Here is a 9,291-nt window from a genome sequence, read left to right on the forward strand (position 1 = left end):
TAAATTAACAAATTCCATTAAGAGACAACCAAGCAGAAATCAACTCGGATTAAACAAATGCTGCTATACTTCTGAAGAATAAAAATAATCTTCTATCGGTGACAAAAATTTGTGAACTATTTACATGTCGCAGTATCGCTATAAAATTACATAAACAATCGAACAAAAAAATTCCCCGGATCCACATGCAACACATGCTTAATGAAAAATAAAAGCCCAACAAAATCCACCATCTCTGAATCGCCTACGATCTTCGCCATTGATGAAAGGGCATATATTTCTGTTGTGATCCACACACATCACCACTCTGAGCTTCTTCCAAAGACCACGATGAACTATGCTTAATGAATGCAATGGACTATAACATATTCCTAAATACTGAATATTTTCTCGGAAAACTCACGGTGGCTTCGATCAGTACTGATATAGGCTTTCGTTGCAAAATTCATAGGCTTCTCACAGTAAGCCTTCTGCCTCTAATTCTCTAGCCACTGAAAAAGAAAAGGCATATAAGGAAGATAGAAATTGGAACAAGAAATGCTAACACATTTTCGTACACTTTTTTAACACTCAACAAAAATATATGATGTACAATGTGCAATGCAGTCAAACCAGCAAGTTGCATAAGAAAGGTATTAATTATTAGTTGCATAAAATTTACGACATTTGACGAAGCTTCGTTTAAATACTTGGTCCACCACGATAACTAAGCTTCCTTCTAATTACTTGGTTCTCCGTACGACAAAACATTTTTCTATGATTGATGTTTGAATTATTTGAGATTTGTTTCTCCCAAAAGGAAAGTAACTTTATTTAAATACAACAATTCAACCATGATTTTGAAGAATATGAATAAAACAAGTTTACAGTCTCCTATTTGGAGTGGGTAAAACATTAATTCAAACAACTTTATCTAGAAGGAAGGAATGAGAAAGAAGAAGAAAACACACCATTTGACATGGGAAGAACCAAAACAACTCGCATGGTGACGGTGTTTGGAGGAAGCTGCAAGCGAAGAGGATAAAGCCTTCCATTCAAAGGACTCCGATTACATACAATGATTCCCTCTAGACCTGTCTCTTCCTCAAACTTTCGAGTCAATTCTTCAACTCCAATCCCTTTGAAAATCAAAGAATAGCCCTGCGAACCTTCATCCAACACCTCTCCGTTCTCTTCAGCAATATTGTAGTAAATAATCCTCCCTTCCATCTTAGATGAACCATTCAATTCATTCGACTGTAAACAAAACCAACCACAATCATCATCCACAACAACGATAACAAGAGGCCATGTAAAGTGACAACTTCACTATTTTTTAAGCCTAAAAGGAAAAAAGTGCTAACAAATACTTCAACGTGGCTCCATTAACGATTTCCAGTATATGAACAATTTCATTCCACAGATATATTTATTAGTACCTTTCAGCGGTTGAATCATTATTGTTATTACTCAAATCAAGGTTTCAAAGAATTAGCCATTGTTATTTCAGTCACAACATACAAAATTATTTTAGGTTATATAAGTAATCACATCGGATACGATCGCAACTTCAAACTTTGACATGGATTTGATCTGAAATTTCCTTCCATGTCAAGGATTGTGTGAGGAAACTGCAATTGCGAGTAAAACTTTTTGTCGTTGTCCATATTGCTATGGTAAAACTTCTATTATGTTAACTTGAATGACGCAAAAACAAAATGCATATGAATGTTGCCCATAAAGAAAAAAACATAACTTTACCAAGAATCTGATAATACCTTTTGTCTTGATAAGCTGGCAGACAAGGATGGTGGTGGGGGAACCGGCGCGCTGGCGAGGACTGGAACAGGGTCGGAACCTGGCAACGGGGGAGCAGAGGGTTTACTGCTATTCGCCGGAGAGTTGACATAAATCTCGACGACATCCACGTCCCAGAGGATCCAGTCCTGCGTGGCGGACCTGTGCGGAATATCGTGCGTGACGGAGTTTCTCCAGGGCGGCACACCCCCATTGGCGCGGAGGAAGTTGCCGTAGCGAGTCTTGAGCCTGACGTGGCCTCCGTCCTTGACGGGCTCCCACTCGACGGAGGAGTCGAGCCTCTGCGGGAGGGTCTGGAGGACCTTGTGGCCCGTCATGCCGAGAAGGAAGTTGAGGTTGGAGGCGGTGAGGTACTTTCCGTAACAGCTTTTCAGGCGAATTATGTTGTCGTATTCGGGGACGTATTCGACGATCCAGCGCGCGCTCTTGGAGGAGCCGTTGCGGCCTTGCGTGACGGACTCCTCGTCCTCATCCGCGAGCAGGTACTTGTCGTGGTGGCTGCGGAGACGCACCGCCTTGGCGCGGTGGAAGAAGTCCATGCCATTTCTGAACTTGTTGGAACTTATTGCCTGCATGAGTAGTATGAAAATGTAATGTAATTATACGATGAGAAGATGAGTATTTAGTTAGTGACTGGGAGAAATGAAAGGGGGATGGATGGGTATTTATTCGGTTACGAAAGTTTTACTATTATTATTTTTATTATTGTAATGGTTGTGGGTAAGAGTTAGTGTGCGTGACTGGTTGTTTGAACTTTCAACTGTCGAGGATCAAAAAAGGGGAAGAGGGAGTCAGCAGTGGCGACTTTTCGGGGACAACGCGTTTGGCTCTACGCATTACGTGGCGGAAGAGCCTAATCCGATTCATCTGTTTCGGTTTCAGTTTCCGTTCCGTGTTCTGCATCTCGCCTCAAATTATTGGTCATTCGCGTGTGACTTTTCGTAGAAATTATTACGTCATCTAAGCATGGCAAAATGCTTAATCGAGTTTAGTTTCTTAGCCTGGAAATCAGACCTCGCAATTATTGAGACCACTTCAGCCGACTTTAAAACATCGAATTAAAGTAATACCTACTCAAATTATCATCTTATCACACACACAAATTAAGTATACCAAATTTTTTCAAACTAATTTCGAACGTACCCTCACTCTTGCTTTGTAAGACACGTGTTAACGTGTCAATGGTTATTTCCATGAAAAAATGTAGAAAATAGTAGGTAACTGTAAAAATTTATTTGTGTAATTGAAGTGATGTTAAAGATGCGATGATAGCGTTTTTTAGCGTTTAAAAAAAATTATTATAGCTTTCGGTTAAAAGTTATAGACCGTTGCTTCCTACACCTTATCCATTTTCTTCTTGCATCCCATCATAATTTTTGGATTTTTTTTTTTTCAGAATAAGAGTGGGTGAGTATTTTCTAGAAAATTGGGTGAGTGCCTCTCGGAAAAATATTTCCAAAATTGATTTAGTGTGATTCAGAAAATAAAATCCAAAACGATAGAGTACAGAGAAAAAATTGATGGGTTACATGAAGAAACCGCCGAAGTTATAAAGAAAATGCGCAGCCCAACCCAAGTAGTTTTTTTACCATTGCAGTTTAGTTGAATTGATGACGCCCACTTAAACAAAAAGATTGACAATGAGACAGCGAGGATTGGATTGGATATGCTCTGCCAGCTAGGTTGAAGTGCTGACTCGGCCTAATTAAATTCAGTCACTATCGGTGACTCATTGTTGGATATGTATGGAACTTGTGTTTGGCGTCTTTGAGTGTACCAAAAAAAATTAAAAATAGAGAACCAAAATGGTCTTCCATTGGAAGCCACCAACGAAATCCTCAGTCCAAAAAATGTAATAAAATATCAAATAACAAAAGCATAAAGGAACTTAAGAGAGACCAATACAAGAAGGAAAAGAAACAATACGTAGGGTGGAAGCTATGGAGATAAAAGCCACTCAAAAGTGTGAAACTAACGTCTACACAAGGAGTCTTAGACAAATAGACAATGTTATATATTCTCCACTTTCTAGTCCCAATTACTACTGAAAACGCTTCTAGTCCTTGTCAAGACAAAAAAATATGAATGTGTACTTCCAAACCCCATCCTCTGCCCATGAATATGCGAATCCTCAAGATTAAATTATATGAGAAACTCTGTCTTTCTCTGTCTCTCTCATAAATGTTATATCCATATACTAATTGTCTTGACGTAGACATTTGGCTCATAAGAAGAACAAGTAGGGTATAGACAACTTCAGTTAAATGTTATATTCGTATATCTGTTTCCAAGTTACTAATTACCATCTTCATCTTGAGTATTAATATCTTATTAAATGGCGTCAATTTTCACAGATCAATATTATATTGTATTAATTTTCACAAACCAAAGATTAATTTTAAATTGAAATAACAAAAAGCTCTTTCTACGCATGTGGACTCGTTCCTTCACCAATTGTTAGTAGTGCGTTTACTGTTTGGTCTTTGGGGTGTGAACGCATTTGTTAAAGTGTGAATTGTGTGATTACATTTTCGTTGGTGGAGAAGAGTTGGTGAAGGGATGAAGCAACACACAGCACATCAAATTCAACCAAGTGGCCATCAATGGTAGTGGAGGACTCTGATATGGTAATACAGGGATGAGACTATACGACCCTGCGTGTGAGCGTCCAAAATTTTCGTTGGACATACTTGAGAAACAAATGAACATCCATCGTGAAAGCTAATTGTGGCCACGCGTATTTTAATGGAAACTGGAAATGAACTAAACAATCGAGTTTTTTCTAGGAGTACGTTAACTAAACCCTTCTTGTATAGACCTATAAAATACCCAATCGAGTGTTTTACTTGTGTTAACAAACCCTTTTCGTGTATAGACCTAAAATACCCAAACACCAAACTATGTGTCCATTAGTATCACCGAATGGGAAAGAAAACTTGAGAGGAGGAGATATAACTTCACTCACGCAAGCAGAGATGAGGTCAAAGCATTTATTAAATGAGTTAAGACTTTCTTAAAAAGTTATTTAATTAAAAGGATAAGACTTCGGACTATTCAAATAAGACAATCTATTTACCTAAATAACAATAATGACCTATGATAATAATAATAATTTTGGATGGTAATATTTTGACACGATATATTTATTAATTTGTGTAAAGACGTACTAATCTATATAAAGATATTGGTTCATTAAATTCTTGGATATAATTTTAACTCGTTTAGAGATATTAATTCCTACCAAGCAGACTTAGGAAAACTTTAGAATTAAACTACTTTCAAAAAAGTTAAGACATAAAAACAGGTTATATTAAATAAGTCAAGTCTTAAATATTTCAACTTCTTTAGGACTGCTATCAACCTTATAAGATTTAACTTAGTAGTCCATCTTCAAACTTGATAAAGATCAATTTGAAATCTTTGGTTTAAAATATGCTTTTGATGCTTTATTGATTCAATTTACTTCAAACATATTGTCAGTAAAAATAGTACCCAATCATCTAGTATAAATTGCAATACAAAATTTGTGTACTGGAATGATTTCTAATTGATTAATTTTGTGAATCTTTTATATTAGCCATACATAAAAATTATTATATTTATTTTGCATTTACATATTTATTTATTTTGTATTCTTATAATGATTAAATATATACAAAATTCAATTTATATCAATATAGTGATCCATCAAACATTCACTTTATGTCAAATAATAATTAGTTTATTAATAAATAAAATTTAAATCATAAAAATATTATTTATTCAAAAGATAATTAATAGCAATGATAAAAAAATAAGAAATAAAACAAAAAAAATAATATAATAAATAAATAAATAAAATCATGAAAAAGTTTTGAAACTAATAAAAAATCATTTAATCTAAAATTTATTTCGAGTTCAAGCGTGCATAATTATGTTTGATCAGTTGATTATAGCGTTTGCATGAAACAGATAATACCACACTATTTGCAAAGTTAACTTACTGAAAAAAAAAAACAAGTTAAATATATTAATACAATTTTAATATTACATATTATGCAATCATGAATTTATTTGTTTATTTAAGTATTCACTTTTTGTAATAATTACTTGATAGTATATTCAGAATCACTAAATAATAATGTAAAATTTTAAATTTATTAATTCTTACATTTAAACAAAAAAAAAAAAAACATGTTTTGGGTATATTTTAGGAAGAAGAGTGACATTGAATTACGTTAGTCCAAAATATTGACATTTACACATTTCTGTTTTGAAGCGCTTCAACTCAACCCGGTCAAGGGAAAGACCAAACACGGTGTGAACGCTTGTTTCAAAGAAATAAGCAAGTCATCCAGTTGAACTATGGTCTTTTATAATTTAGAACAATGACTAGGAAATTTCCCTGAAATTCTGAAGTATTTTTTTAATCGAATCTAAAGTATAAGTTAAACAGGTTATTAATCACAAATTACTGATTATTTTTTCTTCAGATAATTACTATATAAGTTAATAAAGTTATGTAGTATAAAATAATTATAAAAATTATCAGACATCATCTTTTCAAATACTTATTAATAGTTATTTATACCAATATAATATTAAAATCATTCAGCATAATCTTAAATTTCATCCAAAATTAACATAACTTACTTCAATTTACTTCATTAAATTTTAATTCAATTCAAATGAAAATATTTTTTAAAAACTAAAAGTAATTCAAATATTTAGTGAAAAAGTTTCACCAGTAAATATTACTATATCGAATAAAAAATCTTAGCACGATCATTACTGTTTTTTCCCCTTTTAATGTTGAAGTGTAATGACTAATGAAATAAATTTTATCTTTAAAAACGTATTCACTACTTGTATTTTTGTTGTGACTTTTATAATTGAAATAATGAAGAACTAAATCTCATCATCCATGATTAAGAATATAAAGAACCCAAGTATTTAGTTTACACATTTTATGTATTACTTATCCCTATATATACAATTAACTATTGTACTTTTTATTTATTTATTTAAAGAAAAAACAGAGGTCCGAAATAACTTGTTTTCCTATTTTAACTAACGCGTTCTCATTACTAATTTAGCCAAAATTGTTATTTAGAATCATTTGAAAAATCACACTTCCTCTCAACGAAAAATTCAACGGACAACATATTCACGCAAAAATTGCTAAAGGAAGAGTCGATGAACGAGAAAAACGCACCTGCAGCATCAGGTTCGAGTTCCGCCTCGCCGGCGGCGACTTGAGGGCGAAAACGGACATCGGCGACGCTGGTTCCGAATCGACGGAGAAATCATCGGAAGCGATAGACGAAACCGTGCTGTCGCACAAATCATCCACCAACTCCTCCACCGCCTCCACAGTCTCCACATCCCACAGAACCCAATCCTTCGTCGCCGAACTGTGCGGCTCGTCCACCGTCACGCTGCTCCGCCATGGCGGTGTCCCTCCGTTCGCGCGCAGGAACTTGCCACTCCAGCACATCAACTTCACCTGGAACCCGTCGCGTGTCACTTCCCAGTCGTGCTTGAAATCCGCACCGGGCTCGAACTCCCTCTGGAGCACCTTCTTTCCCGTCATCCCAAACAGAAACGGCGCCTCCGTCGCCGTTAAGTACCTTCCGTGGTAGCTCCTGAGGCGCACCTTTTTGCTTCCTCCGTCCGTTATCTCCTCTACGGTCCACCGCGCTCCCCGGCCGGGGGCCTTACGGCTCTGGCGGACCTGGCTGCCGTCGGCATCGGCCACGAGATACTTGTCGAGGTGGCTCCGCAGCCTCACCACGTTGGTTTTGGTGAATAACTCCATAGCGTGTCGATCGATGAGTGATGAAGCTGAAAACTAGAACTGTAGATATATGGGTTGTGAGTGTAAGAAAGAGAAACAAAGAATTTATAACGGTTTGTATATATATAAGGAAAATGTTAGAGAAACGCCCTCTTAACACTTTAAAAAATTAAAACATTTTATGAGTTAATAATTATATTATATGTTTATTTTAAAAATATATATATATATATATATATATATATATATATATATATAAAGTGATTCCTAGTCGATATTAAGAAAAATTTATAAAAATGTTTTACTCTTTTTTTTGTTTTTCAATGCGCATTTAAAAAAGAACACTAGTCAAACTTTAAAATAAATAATATGTTAATGATAGTAATTGATTTTGACATAAAAAAAATTTATGTTTAACGGTTGTTGTAAATATTATAAAACAAAATTGATGTCATATTATTAAAAGATTGTTATTTCATTCTTTCCTCTCCTTTCATTTTAATTTTTCATTGAACAACATCGTGAATCATTAACAATTGCATGTTGCCATAATACTACATGTAATTGATCACTCTTTTCCTTGTTTACTTTGTTTGTTATCCTTTCTTTTTGTCACAAGTACACATTTTTTCCTTTGTTTTACTCATTTTCATTCTTTGTTATGTTATTAGTTCCTTCTTTAAGTCAATCTTTCATATTTGTTGTTTTCAAACATTACATATAATTGTCTTTATTTCTTGTAGTTTAGATGTAATGAATACATGTTAAACATATTAGACACTACAAATGACTTTTGAGTTTGAAAATTTGATCATTAACGAGTATATACTCGTTAATATAATACATAATGCACACATAAATATATGTAAGTGTGTGTATTATTAAGTATTTTTTACTTTTAATAATTTTATAAATTTACAACATAAATATTTTTCATTATAAGTATTTTTTTTACTTTTAATAATTTTATAAGTTTACAACATAAATATTTTTTCATTATAAGTTTTTTTTTTAATTTTTCATTATTTTTAAAGTTTACAACATAAATATTTTTCATTATAAGTATTTTTAATTTTTAATCACTTTAGAAGTTTACAAGATTAATATATTTTATTTTTAATTACACATCAGTTTTTCTAATTTTTAATCATTTTATAAGTTTACAAGATTTATACACAACATCACTTTATTTTATCATTAAAAATGAGTGTTTTTTTAGAACTTAGCAATTTCATGTTGTATTATTTTAAAACTGTCAAATTAATTTTTTTAATTACAAATCTTTTTTATTTTTGCTTCAATAACTTGCTAACCAACTTGTCATCATTTGCATTTGCTGCTCTTCATTGTTACATCAACAAATTTGTAGTCTTTACTACTCACACATTAAGGTACTTCTTCCTATATCTTTCTTTAGTTTTATTTGTTGTACATATTATGTACTACTTTCATTGTCCTTCTTTTCATTCATTACTTTCTTCCAAGTAATAGGTTTTTAAATTCATATTAATTTTGGATTTATTGTTTATTGTTTTTGGTTTAAACCGACAACATACCTAAATGGAAAATATTCCTTTTAACAAATCAACATCAGAACAATAAAGACAAAGATGGAGAATAAATACTGCAAATAGAAGACGTGGAATGACCCCCCAACAAAGACTTACTGAACAATCTAAAAGAAGAAAAATAATCCTGAAAACACAACCAACATTGTT

At 33.3% G+C, this 9,291-nt stretch overlaps 1 protein-coding gene across 1 annotated transcript; it reads right to left on the reverse strand.

The window, feature by feature from the left end:
* LOC114173024 lies at nucleotides 1–7,676 on the reverse strand. Its single transcript, XM_028057217.1, has 4 exons — nucleotides 6,992–7,676; nucleotides 1,758–2,366; nucleotides 951–1,236; nucleotides 1–491 (listed from the first exon to the last, which is right to left on the reverse strand). The coding sequence occupies exons 1-4, from the start codon at nucleotides 7,592–7,594 to the stop codon at nucleotides 457–459; spliced, it is 1,533 nt and encodes a 510-aa protein (XP_027913018.1). The 5' UTR covers nucleotides 7,595–7,676; the 3' UTR covers nucleotides 1–456.
* Between the last annotated feature and the right edge of the window lie 1,615 nt (nucleotides 7,677–9,291).

Source organism: Vigna unguiculata, chromosome 2, assembly GCF_004118075.2.
Source record: "Vigna unguiculata cultivar IT97K-499-35 chromosome 2, ASM411807v1, whole genome shotgun sequence".
In the NCBI taxonomy this organism is placed as follows: Eukaryota; Viridiplantae; Streptophyta; class Magnoliopsida; order Fabales; family Fabaceae; genus Vigna; species Vigna unguiculata.